Below are 21,273 nucleotides of genomic sequence, written 5' to 3'. Positions count from 1 at the left end.
ACTATGATCAAAGGTATTATTCCAGCAATGACATCACAACTTATTTTTAGACAATATACCTTGGACTACATTTTCCAATGTGTCCCCACCTTCTTTTTTTTTTTTAAGATGATAACAGTTTGAGGTGAAGCAATCTTATATAGACTCCTTCACTCATACATACTCCCTAGTTTATACAGTTACTTATAACAAAGGGAGACTCTCAACTGGCATCTGAATAAATACTACTCATTCTCTTGTTCTTTTCTGTTTCACAAGGTTTGTATAAATTTTGCCATGTTTGTTGTGTTAACATTAAATACCTTATACAGATAATAAATAAAAAATGGGACACAGTAGGACAACAAAGGAACATTTGGAAAAATAGGGAGAAACACACACAAAGAACAGAATGTGTTCAATCACTCATTAGTTACTCTCTCTTTTACTCTTTTACTTGTTTCAGTCATTTGACTGCGGCCATGCTGGAGCAACGCCTTAAGTCGAGCAAATTGATCCCAGGACTTATTTTTTGGATGCCTAGTACTTATCCCATCAGTCTCTTTTGCCGAACCGCTAAGTTACGGGGACATAAACACACCAGCATCAGTTGTCAAGCGATGTTGGGAGGACAAACAGACACACAAACATATACACACACATACATATATATATATATATATATATATATATATATATATATATATATATATATATATATATATATATATATATATATATATATATATATATGCATATATGCGACGGGATTCTTTCAGTTTCCGTCTACCAAATCCACTCACAAGGCTTTGGTCGGCCTGAGGCTATAGTAGAAGATACTTGCCCAAGGCACCACGCAGTGGGAATGAACCCAGAACCATGTGGAGTTATCAACCAAATTTTATCACAATTTCACTGATTGCAATAAATTATATTTAAACCCTTTCAACCTCAACCTGTTTAATATCACTTCTGGCTCCATCATACAAATAATCATTTTAAAGTGTTTATGGAGAAGGCATAAGAGAAGAAAGGTATGGAAGCTGTAAGATCTTCTTGCATGACATAGGTACAGAGAAGATTCAGCTGACATATGTTGGGAATGAACATGTACCAAGTTCAGTCAAAAGGTTTTTTAGGTTTTCACTGATGATTTTTGACAATTTGTATCTCCATGTTATATTATTAATTTGATACAACTTGTTGTCCAACCAGTTGCTATATTGTTTATTCTTTATTTTCTTATATAACATATAAACATTAATTGTTTATTCTTTATTTTACAGCTTTGGTAATGATTGGTGAAAAATCTGCAATTAGAACCATTTTATGCAGCCTGTGGAAGAAATTAATGATGTGGAAGGCCTACAAATCGTCAACAAACAAACATATGGCAGAAAAGTGGTTCAGATGTTTCAAGGAAGGTGATACAAGCCTCGAAGGCAAACCAATGTCAAGAAAACCTTCAGGGAGAAAGAGAAACTATGTTAAGTAGACTCAACAGAGGGACCAGTTGTTGAGGTTTATAATAGTATAGACCAGGCGTAGTTGCTGAGATGCACAGAGTCAAGGAGGTGTCCTATCCAGTGATTGGTATAGCAATATCATTATCAGTTTCAAATTTTGGCACAAGGTCAGCACTTTTGTGGAAGGGGTTAAGTCAATTACATTAACCCCAGTGCTCAATGGGCACTTAATTTATTGACACCAAAAGGATGAAAGTCAAAGTTGACCTCGACAGAATTTTAACTCAGAACATAAGAATGGACTAAATGTTGCTAAGCATTTTGCCTGGCATGCTAACAATTCTGTCAGCTGACCACCTTGCAAAGCAGTGTCAATATTAATAGCTACAAGGGCAAAGAGATGGTCTGGAAAGAAGCAACTACCCCAAGGCATCAAACTGATGGGCAAAATTTTAAAAAATAACAGGAAAAGGCTCATGTTTTATCACCATGCGTAAACATCATACAGTCTGCCCTTCATTCTCAAAAAGAATGTGAACATCAAGCTTGTAATCTGGCTTTTGTCCTCTGAAATATTTAACCAGCAAATTATCCACTAACACTCAAGTGTATTTTGTACATTTCTGTCATTTCTTTCATTAATCCTCTCTAGGAAAACAGATATCTGATCATTACCAGTTTTTGAAACAGTATAACTTACGCTGTCACCTCCGTTCAGTCTAGAGTTTATAAATGTATTGTTTTTATATACTTCAAATGACATAGAGTCAGATACTTTTGAATTCTTGTCAAAACTGAAGTTAGACAAAGTTTCATTAATTTCAGATTTGGGGAACATGTCAGTGTACCAATTAGGAAACATCCTTTGTTTATAGTCTCGAGAAACTAAAGCATCATTTAAATTTTGTATTTCTCGACTTTCTTTCCAGTTCATTTGGAATTTTACATGGTATCTACTTGGTTGTATTGCAGACTGTTGGTCATTTATGTCACACAAGAGATTTCCAATTTGATTCAAGTCCAGACTATTATTATTTCCCAAAACATTTGGCCTGTATAAGTAATACATATTTTCTTGGGAATCAGAGCATAACTGAGAATTTTCAAAATTACTTAGATCTTCAAATGTTACATGAAAAATGTTTTTTGATTTATTTATATTATCTTTAGTGCAGAATTTAACAAGCTCAATTGTAAAATCAGCCATTTCTTGACCAATTCCATTTTTTTCCTCATTCTGGTAATGATAATACAAACCATCTGAATGCACAATAATAAAGGTGTTGAAATAGTCATAAACATGTTGAATTTGTTTCTTAAGCAATTTGTTTCTTTTTAATTTTATTTCGTTGGAACTTCTGACATGTAAACTTGTATAACTGTTTAGCATTATTGATAGTTCTTTGACAGCAGTAGAGTGTTCCATGGGGTGAGGGAAACATATAACCAAGCCATATTGTTTTTGAATGTTCTTACTGCCACATATATATCGGAATAAAACTGGAAGAAAAGGAAAAAAAAAAAAAAAGAGATATATTTTGATAAATGATAAATTTTGATAAAATACAATATTTTGATAATTTATTTTCCTGTTGTTGTTATTATTTCTATGATTGTCCTGTGTGTATGTATGAACAGGAATGTATATTTATGTTGTGGGGGGAGGGTGCGTGTGGCGGGGGGGGGGGGGGGGGGGGGTTGAATGTGTATATATGTAAATGTATGCGAGTGGGTAATGAGAAAATAATGAATAAAGTATTAAAGTAAACAACAGAAAGGGAACTCATCAGTTATGAGTTCATATCTAGTGCAAGCTTTCATTGTGTCTGGTCAGTAAATTAATTCTGTATGTTTTAGTAGACAAAGTTCTTAATAATTTAAAACTGATTACCTTCCTATCACCTTATCTAAATTTAACAACTTAAAACAGCAGACTCTAAGGCTAAGCTCTATATTTATGAAATTCTGTGGCTTGTTGACTCATTCTATATCATAGCAATAAACTTGATTTAAACAGAATATTGTAGAAGTTTTCAGAATATAATTCAATGAAGAATTTGTGTAATGCATCTCACAACAGAAATACATTACAAAGAAACAATTCTAAAAGACCAACCTTCCAAAAAATAAATTCCAGCAGGAAATCTCTTGTCATAATCTAACAGCAACAACTGGCACTCAGTCAATTATGACAATGCGTGTTCCAGTTGATCCAATCAACAGAACAGCCTGCTCATGAAATTAATGTGCAAGTGGTTGAGCACTCCACACACACGTGTATTCATAACATAATTTTCAGGGAGATTCAGTATGACACACAATGTGACAATACTGCCCCTTTGGGTTACAGGTACAACTCATTTTTGCCAGCTGAGTGGACTGGAGCAATGTGAGATAAAGTATCTTGCTCAAGGATACAATGCACAGTCAGGAATCGAACTCATAACCTTATGATAGTGAGCTAAATACCCAAGCCACTAAGCCGTATGCCTTCACCTTGTCACAACTATAGAGGTAATTACTTGTCTGAAGCTGGATTTCCACACACTTCAGAAGCAAATATTGCTCAGTCTCTTTCCAGCTTGACTCTATCTTTAACATCAGTTAACTTCAGGCTTTATATGAAACCCTATAGAACAAATGTTGGCAGTGATGTGGCCAGAGTGTGTTCCACCCAGAGCAGCACTTGAGTTTATACTCTCCTACCCTTCTCTAAGCATTTACAAGCTTATGCTGCATACCTCGAAGTGCAGCCCCTATAAAAGTATTACCCAGACTGGACTTCTCCCACCTCATCCCACTTTGCTTCATCCTGCCATCTCCTCACCCAGTTACACTACTGAATACTTCCTTATTTCAGTTCTATATTTTAGAGATGAGGAATTATCTACATTATTTACATAATTTACATTCGATGGATATTTGTCCTCATCTTGTTTGTTGTTAACACAGCGTTTTGACTGATATACCCTTCATCAGGTGTCTTGGGGAAATTTCAAACCTAGGTTCTCATTCCTAAGGTATTTTTTAATATTATTATTATTATTATTATTATTATTATTATTATTATTACTATTATTAAGGCCACTGCCTAGAATTGAACTTGGAATCTTGGGGTTAGTAGCCCGCGCTCTGGACCACTACACCATATACCCGTGAGCATAATAATAATAATAATAATAATAATAATAATAATAATAATAATAATAATAATAACATCAAAAAGTACCTTACGAATGAGAACCAAATGTAAATAATGTACTTCCTTATTTGTTTCTGATGTTGACTTCCTCACAGTAAAATAGTTTATTACACACCATAACTAATTTTATAAGATTTTATTGTTTCCCTACTTCATTTGTTTGTTTACTGGTGGTTTCTCCATGCGTATGACAATCACCGATCTTCGATAAGTTCGGTGATTGTCGTACGCTGATGACGGGTAAATACCCAGAAACTCGAGTCCGTGCGTATCACGTGATCAAGATGGGAAGGATGACTTCCCTTTGCAAATACAGACAGGACACAGATGTGTGTCAATAGCCAGCTGGAGGAGATGTTCTCCTGGGGCTAAAAGCAACAGTAACATTCACCCTTACGGTTTAGCCGCATTTAAGAGGCAAATATACTTCACGTTGTCATGCAGTTACTGTTTATACCTCGTTCAAATGAATCGACCCAAGTACTTATTTTTCTAAAGCCTGGTACTTGTTCTGTTGGTCACTTTTGCTGAACAGCTAAGTTATAGGGACATGAGCACATCAACATAAGTTGTCAAGTGGTGGCAGGACACACACACACACACACACACACACACACACACACACACACACACACACACACACACACACACACACACACACACACACATATATATGAATATATATATACAACAGGTTTCTTTCAGTTTTCATCTATCAAATCCACTAACAAGGCTTTAATTGGCATGAAGCTATAGTAGAAGATACTTGCCCAAGGTGGCATGCAGTATGATTAAAGATGTTCCAGCTATGATTGTCCATGTTTTTTAAACAACAGGGGAGTGATTTGAAATAGTTTTCACAGCTTTTTTCACTCGACTACACATGCGTATAATTGTCCCATCATTTGTTTGTTTACATTAATGGATTGTGTATTGTGGAGATATTTTATTAGTCAGTTCCTTCCTGTGAAATGGAAATTTGATTGATATGAAGCAAATATATCTGAAGTATTTCAATCCAGCATTTAACTCCAGATAACCTCATATTTTAATAATTATAATCCAAATAGAGAGAGGAGGGAGAGAGAGAGAGAGAGAGAGAGAGAGAGAGAGAGAGAGAGAGAGAGAGAGAGAGTACTTTGAGCCTCAAGCCATAAGGAGTCTCTACATGGTTGCTAGATCAGCTAGAAATAGGTCTCAAGTTTCCCTCAAATCACATCATGTTATTTTGAAAAGGAACACTAGATAATATAGGGCTTGACACATATGGTTAATGTTTAAGGAGTTTATTTTATAATCACAAGATCCTGAGTTCAACCCCACTTCATGACAGCTTGGACATATCTTTTTGCTATAGCTTCATGTTAATCTAGGCCTTGTGAGTAGAATTAGGTCGATGGAAACTGTGGAATCCTATCAGATGGATTGTATCTGTATTTCAAAGGTCTAACCTTGTCAAATATTGTCATACTTACTCATACTATCTGTCTGCCATTCGGTATGATAAAAAATATTCAGACAAATACATAACAAAAACACCAGGACTTACAAATATATATAACATACAGAAAATTGCACTACTGGGCACTGTACACATCCTACGCAAAACACTTTCAATACAGTAACCATAAGAGCATCACAGCAAACCACAGCACATACCCAAGGCACACAGAGCTACGCTCAGTAGTGAAGTGAAAGCACGTTATAAAAATAAAACTACTGAATAATAATAATAATAATAATAATAATAATAATAATAATAATAATAATAATAATAATAGTCTTGGTATAAAAGATGGGCTACAGCAAATATTCTGCTTAATACCACAGATTTGCTTGTCAGTTGTTTGACCTTAATCAGTTGAGCATGTCCCTTGGTGGCTGATGATATGTGCATCTCTGATCATGAGCAGAAGTAGTGGGGGAGCATCATAGCCATGTGATGAAAGGAATTCTTTGGGGTTTGAATAATACACCTTTGGAAACATGGGTGTTTTGCTCAACATCCTTAAACAAACCTTATTCAGGGACCTTTTGAGCAGAATGGGCTACTCAACCTGAAGAAAATTCTAACTGGGCCCCACCTCCAAGGTCATGCGCTGATTATCTTGATATGAGATCACCATGTCGCGCACATATGGTTGTGATGCATGTGCCTGGTGTACCCTTATCAGACGGGTAGTCATGATGGGTATACTGGGCTTCGTATATTTTGCCCCAGTGTCACTTTGATGGCATGCACTGCTCTCTCACTCAATAATAATAATAATAATAATGGTTTCAAATTTTAGCACAAGGTTAACAATTTCAGGATAGGGGTAAGTCGATTACAATGATCTCTGTACTCAACTGGTACTTATTTGAATGACTCTGAAAGGATGAAAGATAAAGCAGATTTTGGCAAGATTTGAATTCAGAATGCAAAGACGGACAAAACACCACTAAGCATCTTGCCTGGCATGATAAGAATGCATGAAATAGCCACCCAAATGATAGTAATAATTATTCTTTCTGCTATAGGCACAAAGCCTGAAACTTTGGTGCAGGGGGGTGGGGGCACTCAATTATATTAACTCCAGTATTTGACTGGTACTTATTTTTTCAGCCCTGAAAGGGTAAAACGGGTGAAGTCAACCTCAACAGCATTTTAACCCAGAATATGAAGTTGGAAGAAATGCTACAAAGCATTTTGTCTGGTGCAGTAGTGATTCTGCTAGCTCATCACCTCCAGGGACTACATAATAATAACATTAACAATAACTTCAACAAGTAATAACTTACCAAATGATCCAATAAAAAGCATTAAAAAGAAGAAGACAATTATAGTTATTATAGACTTAGTAAAGTCTTCTTCCTTGGGAACTTCAGTTGTTGTTGTTATTAATGTTGAAGATAACATATATGTCGAACTGGAAATATTTTCTGAAAAATCATTTCAAAAAGAAATATGTTAATTGCTAAATTCCTTTAATGATTGTCTTCAAACATAGGTGTTTTTAATTATATGAAAATAGTATTTTTTATACTATCAAAATTGATTGTTTCAATAAATAATTATTTCTAATATTGGTACAAGTCCAGAAATTAGTGGGGAAAATATAACCAATTGTTCTATTTTGGGATGGTCATTTTATTTTTTTGCCAAATAAATACACGCACTATATATCTATAATATAAATTGGACATGGTGATCATTGTATTCTTTCTTGTCTTGAGGTTCACAACCAAATGGCTGGGTAGATTCGCGTGAAAAATGGCACACATGGGGAGACGGGTGCATAGATTGGAATGCGGTTTGTATTTTTTTCCTAGCCTCCATATTTACCAAGAAAATCATTTAAAACTTTTTCTAATGGAATTCCCCCAGACTACATACAAATTCGTTCTTCACAACTCCTAAAGCTATTTTCTGACAGGAGTGGGGGGAGTCAGGAAATTTTCATACAGCTGAAGGCTCCAATCAAAACAGGGGACCCGAAATGATAAGGTTGAGAAACGCTGTTATAGATTATGCTTAACTGAAAATGATCACAGCCACATCATCCAAACAGACCAGGTGAAACCGGGCTTAGCTGCTAGTATATATATATATATATATATATATATATATATATATATATATATATATATATATATATATATTCCTTCACTCATTTATTACTGTTATTTTATTATTTTAAAGCCTGTCCATTGTCCAGAAATCTTTTGTTACATATCTATGACCTCTTCAGTGACATTTTGTGTTTCCATGTGTGTTCTTGCTCCACTTACTTCATTCTGTTCTTCTAAGATGTATATCCTTATGGGCGCATGCGTTTGTGTCCTTGTTTGTATGTGTGTGCATGCATGTGTGTGTGTCATAGTTTGTAGCAGCAGTGTCACCTTCTCCTCAGCCCCAAACTCTCAACCCATTGTGCTACTGCTGTCCTAAGACCCAAGAAAAAAAAAAAAAAAGAATTACTTGGATTAGGTGCAGGCATGGCTGTGTGGTAAGTTGTTTGCTTACCAACCATATGGTTCTGGGCTCAGTCCCACTGTGTGGCACCTTGGGCATGTGTCTTCTACTATAGCCTGGGACCAACCAAAGCCTTATGAGTGGATTTGGTAGAGGGAAACTGAAAGAAGCTTGTCGTGTGTGTGTGTGTGTGTGTGTGTGTGAGTGTGTGTGTTTGTCCCCCCACCATCGCTTGACAGCTGATGCTGGTGTGTTTACGTCCTCGTAACTTAGCAGTTCGGCAAAAGAGACTGATATTTGTTTGACTAAAGGCGGTGCTCCAGCAGGGCCACGGTCAGATGACTGAAACAAATAGAAGAATAGAAGAATTACTTTAATCCTAGTACTTGACTGGTACTTTATCATATTGACTCCAGGGTAATGAAAGGCGAAGTTGACCCTTACAGAATTTGAACACTGTATTTAAGAATCTAGATAAAAATTCTGAGATCAATATAATCAACTGTTCTCTTCTCTGAACAATTTGTGGTTTTATTCCAAAGGCAGAAATCATTACTATTTAAAAATGTTAAAATCTAGAGAAATCTACAAACATTTTACTGCAATGTGGTTTTATACAAATATAATACTGTTGTGATTTACATGGAACATTTACCTGACTGCGTTGTAGTTTCTATTTTTGCTCTTACACAAAGGTCTTCTGTCTTTTGTTGCACAATTGGATTACCTTAAAAAAAAATGGTTTACTGATATTTTATTCTGATAAATTAATCCATTTTCAAAACACTTTGAAGGAGATTTGGCTGCTAATTATAGCTAGTTAAGTAAGCATGTAAAAATAAAAGATCACCTATATATGCAAGGAGCAGTTTGTTGCTACAACAAATACCAACCCTCGAAGCTATTATTTCAAAAGCTTACCTCCATATTCACAGGCATACATAGACAACTTATAACACTAATACACTCTAATTCTTAAAACATTATCTCTGCCAATCAGTCCAGTCAAACATAAAAAAATGCCCACATACACACAGAAATAGCTGCAATATCAGCAGCCACACTTGCCTCAAGCATTGTGCTGAGACATCTACCACCAATGAAAAGAGTTAAGAAACTGCAATTGCCAAGGTTTGAGCTATTCTACATTGACTATCTGTTCCATGGTCTTCACTAGAACTTATTGGTTTAAAATTTTGGTATAAGGCCAGCAAGTTCAGGGATGTAGGTAATGCCATTAAGCATTTTGTGCAGTATGCTAACAATTTTGACAGTTTTCAGCCTTACAACTACTAGAACTTATTGACACATAGAAATAGACAGGACAGCGGCAGAAACGTTAGCACACTGGGCAAAATGCTAAGCGGTATTTCGTCTGTCTTTACGTTCTGAGTTCAAATTCCGCCAAGGTCGACTTTGCCTTTCATCCTTTCGGGGTTGATAAATTAAGTACCAGTTACACACTGGGGTTGATGTAATCGACTTAATCTGTTTGTCTGTCCTTGTTTGTCTCCTCTATGCTTAGCCTCTTGTGGGCAATAAAGAAATATGTAATAGACAGGACAGAAGGAGAACACAGCAAGCCTCATCTATTACACTGTGCTCTATGTGATCCAACACTGCTTGTCAGTGTGTGCAGTATTACGGTTTCTCAGCTCAATGGAAATGTGATATAGGTGGAAAACAAATAAATGAGTCATCTTGAGTCATTCAAACATTTACTTATTGAAATTAAACAACTGAACACAGCTGTTTGGATGCTGACGATTTGGTACAGTTGGTTGAACATTCAGCAAGTTTTGATGACTACTTTTTGGTGTTGGAGACAAACACATGCACATATATGCATGTGTGCATGTACACTTGCACACATATACATGTGTGCATGTACACATGAACTATACCTGTTGCTAAGGGGTTGCCTTGAATGGCATCGCTCCCTCACTATTCAATGGTGTCCCCTCAGATTTACAGTGATATACTTATCTCAAAACTCCACTTTAGCATTATAACAAATTAATGCCCACCCAGAATATTTTGAAGCACCTCCAGCCACCAAAGTTTGGCACACACACATGCATGCACACACACACACATATATATATATATAAATAGTGAAAGAGGGAGAAAAGAGGGAGAGAGAAGCATTTCAATTTATTAATTGAACATGATTGACATAAATATTCCCTCTTCTCATACACATAAAGAGAAATAGGCATACAGAAAGAGAGAGAGAGAGAGAGAGAGAGAGAGCTAGCAAGTGAGAAAGAGAGGCAGGAAAAAAAGAGTAGAGTGAATAGAAATACTAACATATATGTGGTGTCAAAATGGCTGTGCCAAAAGCCTCATATCCATTATTTAAATGCCATGAAATTGGTTTACTCAGTCAGAATGTACAACACAGAAACAGAGAATAACAGAGCAACACAATAACAGCAACAAGGACATTTCTTAATGTATTCAGTCTTAAGTATTTTAACATTCAAATCATCACTTTAAAAATATGATTAAAAGTTTTATAACTTACAGGGTATAAAAAGTGACGCTGATCGCATGATGTCGGTCTGGTGAATGTGTTCTCTCCTTATCTGAAATGATTCAAGAAAATTGATATCAATTAATAGACGCATTTTACTCCCCTTGTCACTGTGACTGTCAAAAATGTAGTGAATCAGTCTTTTGGAAACCTGTAACGAATGTAGTTTAGTCCAACCCATGCCAGCATGGAAGATGGACTCTAAAAGATAGTGATGATAATGATCCTGATGATGGTGGTGGTGGTGGTAGTGGTGGTGAGGAAGACAATGATGATGATTATGATGATGAATAAAATAAAAATACAAAAAAAAAAGCTTGCCTAATAGACTTTTAGCCCTTGCCTAAAATGTGTGACTTTGTATCTACGACAGACACTATTATTAGTCGTCTGGGGGATAACAGGATCAGTAGAGTGTCAAGCTAAATGCAGTGGTGCATTTAGTAAGTGCATAAAGGAGCATAGATCTTTTACATTCTGAGTTCAAATTCCTCTAAAGTTGACTCTGACTTATGTCCTTTTGGTGTCAATAAAATAAGTTCTGGGGATTAATCAAAATGTGGGTAGAGAATTGTGCCTATATTAAAAATGAATTGTAGTTTCAACTGTATACAGGTTTGACCTGTTTAGGGTGTGAGACCATGGGTCGAATGAATGAGGAAAAGTCAAGGGTTGAGAGAGTGAAACTCAAATATGAAGCAACGCTCTAACTGGAATCAGCTTGAACCTTTTATTAGTTTAATTATTGTATTTTGTTCACAAAATAACTGCAAGTTGTAATGTATAAACAAACCAGAAAAGGAAACATTAATTATTGAAAGTTTGTGACAAAGGGTAAAATTTGGCGGTAGAGAATTGAGGATCCTTTGTGATTCTTATAATTAAAACAACTAAAGCAACTGAATGGTATATAAACCAACCTCCTTTGCAGGGCACAAAACCTACACTGGAAAGAGCGTGCCACCTGACAAGAAATGTTTGGAAAGCTGCAGCCAATATCTATGTATCATCATCATCATCGTTTAACGTCCGCTTTCCATGCTAGCATGGGTTGGACGATATGACTGAGGACTGGTGAACCGGATGGCTGCGCCAGGCTCCAATCTGATCTGGCAGAGTTTCTACAGCTGGATGCCCTTCTTAACGCCAACCACTCCGCGAGTGTAGTGGGTGCTTTTACGTGCCACCGGCACAAGGGCTAGTCACGTGGTACTGGCCATCAGAAATGATTGTAATTAGCTGGTCACTGTTTATGAACAGACAGAGAAATCATTTCATCTCTCCTCCTTTGGAGGCCAACAAGAAGAGACTTCTCGAGAAAAAAACTTCCTAGATGTCATTGTATGTGACTCAGGAATTTCCTTCAATCAATTGTGATGAATAATCAAAAGGCATGGAAGGTGACCGTTACTGTGAACCTCGATTTGTTGAGATTGGTTGTTCAAACAAGTTGAAGGATGATGATGATGATGGTGATGAAACAACTAAATAGTTACCATGATGGTGGTAGTGGTGATGGTGGTTGGAGGTGGTGTTTGGTGATGGTGGATCTCCATTGTTTGACGAGAAAGAGTCAGTTGCTCAATAAAGTGAATTACCTGCTCCTGAATTATGGTGTAAGCGATTTAGTATTCCACGGATGTATGCACCTTTAATGTAATTGTCAGGTAGAATCAGTGTGACACAGTTTGTGATAAGGTCAAATCTTTTGAATTATTAGTGCGATCCCTCAGAAAAGCTTCTATGCAATTTCTCTCTTGAAGTTGTAGAAAATGATGCTTGTCTAAGATACCACACAGTGGGATTGAATTCCATACTCCATATTTGCAAAGCAAACTTCTTAACCATTTGGCCATAATGTGCCTATGAAGTTGCAGTACAGTAGGTATTATCATCATCATCATCGTTTAACGCCTGCTTTACCAAGTAAAGTTATGCAAGAGGATGGAAAAATAACAATACTCTGGGACTATGATTTTTAGACAGATCATGTAATCGAACACTGTTGGTTGGATATTGTCATATTGAATAAGAGAGACAAATACTCTCAGATCATTGATGTAACCATATCAAATGATATGAATTTTGTGAGTAAAGCGGTTGAAAAAATCATCAAGTGTTCAAATTTAAAGTGGAAGTGACAAGACTGTATGGAATGCGAGAGAGTAATGTAAAAGTGATACCAGTGGTGATTGGAACATTGGGCTCAATCCCATTGAAACTTCAAGACTTCTTCACTGGAAATCCCATGCAAGATTGATGTCCTGTAAAAAACAGCCTTATTGGGCACAGCACACATCTTAAGGAAAGTATTATCTGTCTGAGGTCTTTGTTGTGACTTGACTAAAGACTCCAGTGCATTTTTACTTACACTGTGTTACGAAGGAATAATAATAATAATAATAATAATAATAATAATAATAATAATAATAATTTTTTTATTATAGGAACAAGGCCCCTGGAATTTATGGGGAGGGGATAGTTGATTACAATGACCCCCAATGTTTCACTGCTACTTAGTTTATTGACCCCGGGATGATGAAAGGCAAAGTTGACTATGGAAGCATTTGAACGTAGAACATAAAGAGCTGAATGAAATAAATAATAATACTATCAAGAGCTTAACCCATCTGTTTGATAAATATAGCAAACCTTGACCCTTTCCTTCTGTTACATTAAAGACAGATTCATCCATGCTTAAGCATCAAATTGAAATTCTAGCAGTAATCGATAAATTCAAATGCTAAAGATTAAACCTCTGTACAATAGGTTGATGAATTTGTAACACAGCTTCTAATTTTCTTTGCCTTTAGACATCAAAATCATCATTGTTAATTGATTTCACCTTAGTAACCATTAACTCTGTCAACGGCTATTGTTAGTACTAGTCTTGTCAAATAGTCTCAATACTCTATCTTGATATTTTCTCAAGCAAATATTTTCCTCGTAATTCCTTTGCAGTACATAGCTGTGTAGTTAAGAAGCTGACTTAACAACCATACAATCACAGGTATTTGACTGCACTTTGTAACACCTTAAGTAGGTGTTATCTGCCTTAGCTTCCCATTGACCCATGATTTAGAGGTGGTATTTGATAGAAAGTAAGGAAGTCCACAGTAAAATAGTGTTGAAATATATCAAAAGGTAACTTGATCCAATAATTGAAGTCAATCAATGAACAGAAAAGAAAACTTTATGAAAAATACTTATCTTCTTCCTCTACAATCCTGAAGTCTTTTAAACTCACAACTCTGCAGTACTACATGTCTGATTCAGTTATAAACTTCTTAATTGATATAACATCTTATAATCCTTATGTAATAATAATGGTTTCAAATTTTAGAACAAGGCCAGTAATCTCAGAGAGCAGGTAAGTTAATTACATCAAGTCCAGTGTTCAACTGGTACTCATTTTTATAAACCCTGAAAGGGGGAAAGGTAAAGTTGATCCCAGTAGAATTTGAACCAGGAACGTGAAGATAGGCAAATGCTGCTCATCATTTTGCCCAGTATGATAACAATTCTGTCAGCTCACCACCAGCTCACCAACAGCTCAGTTCTGTTAGGCTCTAACAGCAGCTAAGAATTTATTCATGTAATCAAGGGGTCTTCAGAAATTCCATCAGTTTGCCAGCAAGTAAAGTATAGAATGTTTCAGGATCACACAAATTTCAATTGGAGTTTGAGGAGTTTCCTTTTTGTATTCATGAAATCATGTTTCATTACCTGATCTCACTTCTGGTGCATCGCCCACTATGCTTCACTTTCTGAACAAATGAACCTATATCTTTCACAAGACTCAAAGTAAGTATTTCCTTTTGGTCAGATATTCATTGGGCCAAGGCACAACAGCCTGTGGATGAATCACCATTTAAAAAACATAGGCACTCCAACCTTTTAGGAGTTGCACCATCACAACCCATTTCTAGGTGAGATCAATCTTCCTTATTGTCATCTTGTCTGTGGTCCTATTCATGCGAAAGTCTGAATCAAATTGGAGCCCAAAATGACCAGCATGGATTTGTCTCTTCAAGTGCCGAGTTAATTCTTATTCTAAGCTTTTTAATCTGAAATATAAATACTGCATTAAAATAAAACAATTTAAGAAAAAAGAGTTTGAATATCTTACATTTACATAATAATAATAGCCACATTGGAAACATTTAGATTTGAATTGCATGTGGATCATTTGTGCTTCTTGGTTGGTCTGAAAAATAAGAAAAATTGGGTAGAAAATAAAAATGTTTTGGGATACTTTTATATGAATAAAATAATTTCAAATTATAATTTCAGTATTTAGATATCTAAGAAGATGGCACTGATGGTAGAAAATCAGAAGAACTGCATTGTGGTACGTAGTTCATTAATGTCTAAATGGTTATTCTTTATATTATTGTGAGTGATTCCTACCAAAGTCATCTTTGCTTTTCAGCCTTCCAGAATTGATAAAATAAAATACCAACGAAGTACTGGGGAAGATACAGTCAGTTGTTCTCTCACCCCAAATGTGTGGCTTTGTGCATATGTACAACAATTAAAGGGCTTTGAGGTTGGAGCAGATTGTACAAAACTTGACTAGTTGCTTTGCTGTATGAAATTCAGTGCCTTACATTTCTGAGTGTGGATTTTTCCAGCCATAGGTTTCATCTCTTGTTTCTTTATGAGTCACTTAAATAATACCAGTAAGAAAGGAGAAGGTGCATAGATCAGTGGCTAAGGTATTCAGTTTATGATTGTAAGGTTCACAGTATAATTCCCAGCGTCACATTGTGTCCTTGAGCAAGACACTTTATCTTTTGTTGTTCCAGTTCACTCAGCTGGCAAAAATATGCCGTGTCTGTGAATCACACTCTGTTATGTTGAATCTCCCTGAGAACTATGTCAAGGATACGCATGTTTGTGGAGCACTCAGCCACATGCACATTAATTCCATGAGTAGGCTGTCCCATTGATTGTATCAACTGGAACACTTAATGTCATAACCAATGGAGTACCAAGACAAGTGAAATACTTACTAGATCAGATTCAAATGATTACAGTTCATTTTCTTACAAAAAAATTTGTAAGTCAAGTGAAATTTATTTCTACATCTGAAGTTAAAATGAATTTCAAAAAATACTCTACAAAACTAACCAATAGCATTTAATTACTGGGAGCATTTGATTAGTAAAATCATTAGAATAGTAGAGAAATGCTTTGTGGTAATTGCTATGGATTGTATTCTGAGTTCAAATTCTGCCAAGGTCAACTTTGTCATTAATTCATCTTGGGTTGATAAATAAAGTATTAGCAAAATGTTGGGATCAAGTCTTCTATTTCACTCTCTATTTTTCTCTCAGAATCAGCTAAGCTCTGCTGTGAGAGAATCAAGTAAGGTCCACTCACAGTGTCCCTTGTCTATAGACATAGAGGAACATTGAAATAGGGATTGATTAGTAGCTTCTTCTCATTTTGCTTTTTATAAAAACCATCCAAAGAAACCAAGTAACATTGGGTGGCATATTTTATAAAGCAGAAGGTGGCAAGCTAGCAGGATCATTAGCATGTCAGGCAAAATGCTTAGCAGTATTTTGTCTGCCACTACGTTCAGAGTTCAAATTCTGCTGAAGTTGACTTTGTCTTTCATCCTTTCAGGGTCGATAAATTACATACCAATAAAACACTCAGGTCGATGTCATCGACTAGTCCCCTCCCTACAAATTTCAGGCCTTGTGCCTTTAATAGAAAGGATATTCTATAAAGTAGAAAGCAATTAAAAAACTTTCATCACTGACATTGGTTTGAGTTAGAGAAGAAAAGAAAACAGTTTCAATCTCTTGTTGGAATCTTTCCACTTTCAGAAACTCAAGAAAAACAGTAACATACTGCTTTAAATGTCTCACAATATCTTTTTTCATCCTTCTGTGCTCTGAGTTCAAATTCTGCTGGTACTGAGTTCACTTTTCTTTTTTTTTTCTCCCACTGGGGTCTTGCCTGGAAAATATTCAGGCTTTCCACCAGCTGTTGACTCTCACCAGTCTGCAAAGATAATGAGCACTGCTGCTCCTTCTCAGACAAAGTAATTAAATGTTTTTTTTTTTTTTTTTAAAATAAGGCAAGAAGTTTGCTTCCCAATAACATGGTTTTAGGTTCAGTCCTACTGTTTGGCACCTTGGGCAAGTGTCTTCAACTGTAGTCTTAGGCTGACCAAAGCCTTGTGAGCAGCTTTCCTAGTCGGGAGCTTAAAGAAGCCTATCGTATGTTTGTTATTTCTTTATTGCCCACAAGGGACTAAATATATAGGGGACAAACAAGGACAGACAAAGGGGTTAAGTCGATTACATCGACCCCAGTGCGTAACTAGTACTTAATTTATCGACCTCGAAAGGATGAAAGGCAAAGTCGACCTCAGCGGAATTTGAACTCAGAATGTAGCAACAGACGAAATACCGGTGAGCATTTCGCCCGGCATGCTAACGTTTCTGCCAGCTCACCAACCTATCGTATGTTTGTGTGTATATATACGTGTGTGCTTGTGTGTGTGTGTGTGTGTGTGTGTGTGTGTGTGTGTGCCTTTGTTCCCCACCACCATTTGACAACCAGTGTTGGTTCGTTTGCATCCTTATAATTAGAGGTTTGGCAATAGAGGCTGACAGAATAAGTACCAGGTTTTAAAACAAAATAAGAACTGGGGTTGATTCATTCAAATAAAGTTCTTCAAATCTGTGCCCCAGCATGGCCACAGTCTAATGACTGGGACAAGTAAAAGGTAAAGGAACAGTAATATGTTGGGGGTTAATTCATCTAAATCTATCACTTCTCTACAATTCCATCCTTGTGCTGAAAAGATAAACTGTACCCTACATATGAGAAGAAACCCTTATCAGAAAATTACCATACTTACCAAATTTACTGAGTCATTGCATAATATTTTTAATGTAAGATCCCCTTGGAGTGTTACAAATACAGTGTATAGTCTTGTCTCTTCATTAAGATGTGTAAAATTAATATTTACATAGTCATCCACTTTGTTACATGTGACTGAAAAATTTCTGGGGGGAACTAAAAGAAAGAGAAAAAAATACATGAATATTAAATATTTTTGAGTTGTACTTGTTTGTCAGTGTCTTCACCTGAGATCACATGTTGAAACAATCACTTAGATCTCTGTAGAAGCAAGATGTACACAAACCATTATATTGATCTTTGTAACATCGTTATATTGGGTTGGCAAGAAAGTAATTTCGTTTTTCACAAATAGATACAATTACAATTTTTTAGAATGACTTTTATGAATGTTATGGTTTTTTCCTTTGGACATTTGATAGCCATTACTTCTAGCCTATTTCAGTAGTAAATTGCACGTAATTTTGTTTACAACCGTTAGTTCAGAGTCAATTTTAACATGGAGTGCATAAATGAACGTTTTTGCCATATTTTGCTTTTTTATTTCCATAAAGGCAAGAAAGCTGCTGAGACTCTCAAAGAGATATGTAAAGTTTATGATGTTGATTACTTAACAGAACGCACATGTCAGTAATGGTTTAAAAAATTCTGTTCTGGAGATTTTTCACTCAAAGATGACCAACATTCTGGTCACCCTACTGAAGTTGATGGTGACTGAACTGAATCTGATTGTCATATAACTGTGCGAGAGAATATAGAAAGGTTAGATATATCACACGCAACAATTGAAGATTACTTAAAATATCTTGGACTTGTTAAAAAGCTTGATATTGGGTTCCACATAAATTGAAAGAGATTTGCTTAACTGCTTAACACAACAAATCAATATTTGCTATATGCATCTCAAACGCAATGAAATTGACCTGTTTTTTAAACGAATCATCACTGGTGATGAAAAACATCAACTGAAAACGATCATGATTCAAGTGTAATGAACCAGCACAAACCATATCGAAAGCTGAATTGCATCAAAAATAGGTTATGCTGTCAATTTGGTGGGATTACAAAGGCATTGTGTGTTTTGAGCTGCTTCCAAGGAACCAAACAACCAATTCAGATGTTTACTGTCAACAACTAATGAAACTGGAAGAAGCAATCAAAGAAAAACAGCCATAACTGGCAAACCGTAAAGGAATCATGTTTCACCATAATAACCCTAGACCACACATACATATCTTTGCTAACTCGTGAAAAATTATTGGAGCTTGGTTCGGAAGTGTCACATCCACCATATAGCCCTGATCTTGCACCATCAGGTTACCGTTTATTTTAAAGTTTGCAAAATTCTTTGAATACTAAAGCTTTCAATAATGATGATGACATGAAATCACACTTGCTTCAGTTTTTGACTGATAAGGACCAGAAGTTCTATGAGCGCTGAATTATGAAGTTGCCAGAAAGATGGCCAAAAGGTCATCAAACACAATGGAAAATATATAATTGATTAAAGTTCATTGTTTGTATGAAAAAGATGACTTTTACTTCAGACTAAAAAACCAAAATTACTTTCTTATCAACCCAATATATTACAAAGGGGTGCTGAAAAAGAGTAAAAGAGTAAAAGAATACAGCCAATTAGCCAACTTTACAATCTCCTAATATACTAATGAGTGTAGTGTTTTTGTATATTTGTGTGTATATATACATATATATATATATATATATATATATGTGTGTGTGTGTGTGTGTGTGTGTGTGTGTGTGTCCAGAAGCATACCGGATGTGGAGGAGGAGAGAAAATTAGTAATTCAGTGAAGGAGAAGTAGTGAGAGTAATAGCCCTGACTGAGAGTGAGTGGGAGAAAGTAATAGCAGTGAGAGAAAGGAAGGGGTGATAAATGAATAAGGAAGGAAGGGGTTTAAAAAAAATCAGTGTTTCAATTCTGTGTGAGTATATGTGTGTATGTGTGTGTGTGTACAAGGGAAGAATGTGAATGTCTGTCTGTGTGATTATTATGTACCATATTTTGTAACTTATTTGTATATCAAATATTACAATTAGTCATCATTATTGACAGCATGTGGTCAGCTAGTAACAATAATATTGATACATGTTTTTTTTATTGCTCACAGAGGCTTCATCTCATAAATACAAAACATGTTAAACAAGAAAGATTACAAAACATGGAGTACACACACACACACACAAAATAGATTAATAAGTAAACTGAAAAGAGACAAAAAGATAACACAACATAAAAAAATAATAGACTGAAAACATGAAGATATGTAGCAATATAAAAAACAAAAATAAGCACACAGGATGGGAGCCATTACATAAGAAGAGATAGAACACTAAGACATTTTGGGACCATTTGTGCTCTGGCTTACTGTTCTCTTCTGCTTGTAATGTTTCAGCAGAATTCTAGGAACGGCCCTTCCCTAAGTAGCGGTTTCAGCACTTCAGCCTGTATCTTCATCAAATTTGTTGGTTGTACAGTCTACAGCCTCATTCTCCACGTCAATGAATAGGACAGTGCATGTATGTTTTTAATGGCTACAATGATTATGCATAAATGCAATCATTCAAAAATACATCAAATTATCATCATCATCATCATCATCATCCAGTGTTTTAAATCCAGGTTTTGTCCCTGGATTTAAAACACTGGATTACCTCAATGCCATAGCAACCGCCCTCACACCATCTCGCTATCTTATGAAATTTAATAAGAGGTTATCACTTACTTTGAACAGCTGATGGAAAACAATAAATAGTTCCTGTATTAAAGATTTTTCCCAAAAGTATCTATAATGATAGAAAAAGAAACAAACAATAAAATTCAATGAGTATGATAGATTTATTAGTTAATTTCAGGACATATCATCATCATCATTGTTGTCATCATTATCATCATCATTATTTAATGTATGTTTTTCATGCTGACATAGGATGGACGATTTGATGAGATCCAATGAACTGGAGAACCGCATCAAGTTAAAATGTCTGCATTGGCATAGTTTCGGTGGCTGGATGCTCTTCCTAATGCTAATAACTTTGCAGAAAGTACTGGCTGTTATTTTTGTGGCACCAGCACTAGTGAGGTCACTGTGTATCTCACAAAACAAAGAAAAGGATCCTGCCGACCACCATTAACCAAATGAGGGTGTCGTAAAGAGGGAGGTGGCTTCATGTAGGGTATTGAGAAGCTTAAATAGATAGGTGCAGGAGTGGCTGTGTGGTAAGTGGC

The 21,273-nt window shown here is 35.8% G+C and overlaps 1 protein-coding gene across 1 annotated transcript in view; it reads right to left on the bottom strand.

Moving 5' to 3' along the window:
• Nucleotides 1–1,179: 1,179 nt before the first annotated feature.
• LOC106868403 (uncharacterized) overlaps nucleotides 1,180–21,273 on the bottom strand; it is a 49,025-nt gene continuing 28,931 nt past the window's right edge. Inside the window, exons 5-11 of the mRNA XM_089352977.1 lie at nucleotides 20,771–20,831; nucleotides 18,022–18,179; nucleotides 15,268–15,345; nucleotides 11,130–11,190; nucleotides 9,258–9,329; nucleotides 7,429–7,569; nucleotides 1,180–2,945 (exon numbers count right to left, since the gene is read on the bottom strand). Coding sequence (XP_089209103.1) covers nucleotides 2,041–2,945; nucleotides 7,429–7,569; nucleotides 9,258–9,329; nucleotides 11,130–11,190; nucleotides 15,268–15,345; nucleotides 18,022–18,179; nucleotides 20,771–20,831 — 1,476 coding nt within the window. The 3' untranslated portion in view covers nucleotides 1,180–2,040. The remainder of the gene's footprint in view (nucleotides 2,946–7,428; nucleotides 7,570–9,257; nucleotides 9,330–11,129; nucleotides 11,191–15,267; nucleotides 15,346–18,021; nucleotides 18,180–20,770; nucleotides 20,832–21,273) is intronic.

Source organism: Octopus bimaculoides, chromosome 5 (assembly GCF_046866305.1).
Source record: "Octopus bimaculoides isolate indiv1 chromosome 5, ASM4686630v1, whole genome shotgun sequence".
Taxonomy (NCBI): Eukaryota; Metazoa; Mollusca; class Cephalopoda; order Octopoda; family Octopodidae; genus Octopus; species Octopus bimaculoides.
The sequence above is the reverse complement of the archived record's forward strand: the minus strand, read 5'-3'. Positions and strand labels throughout refer to the sequence as shown.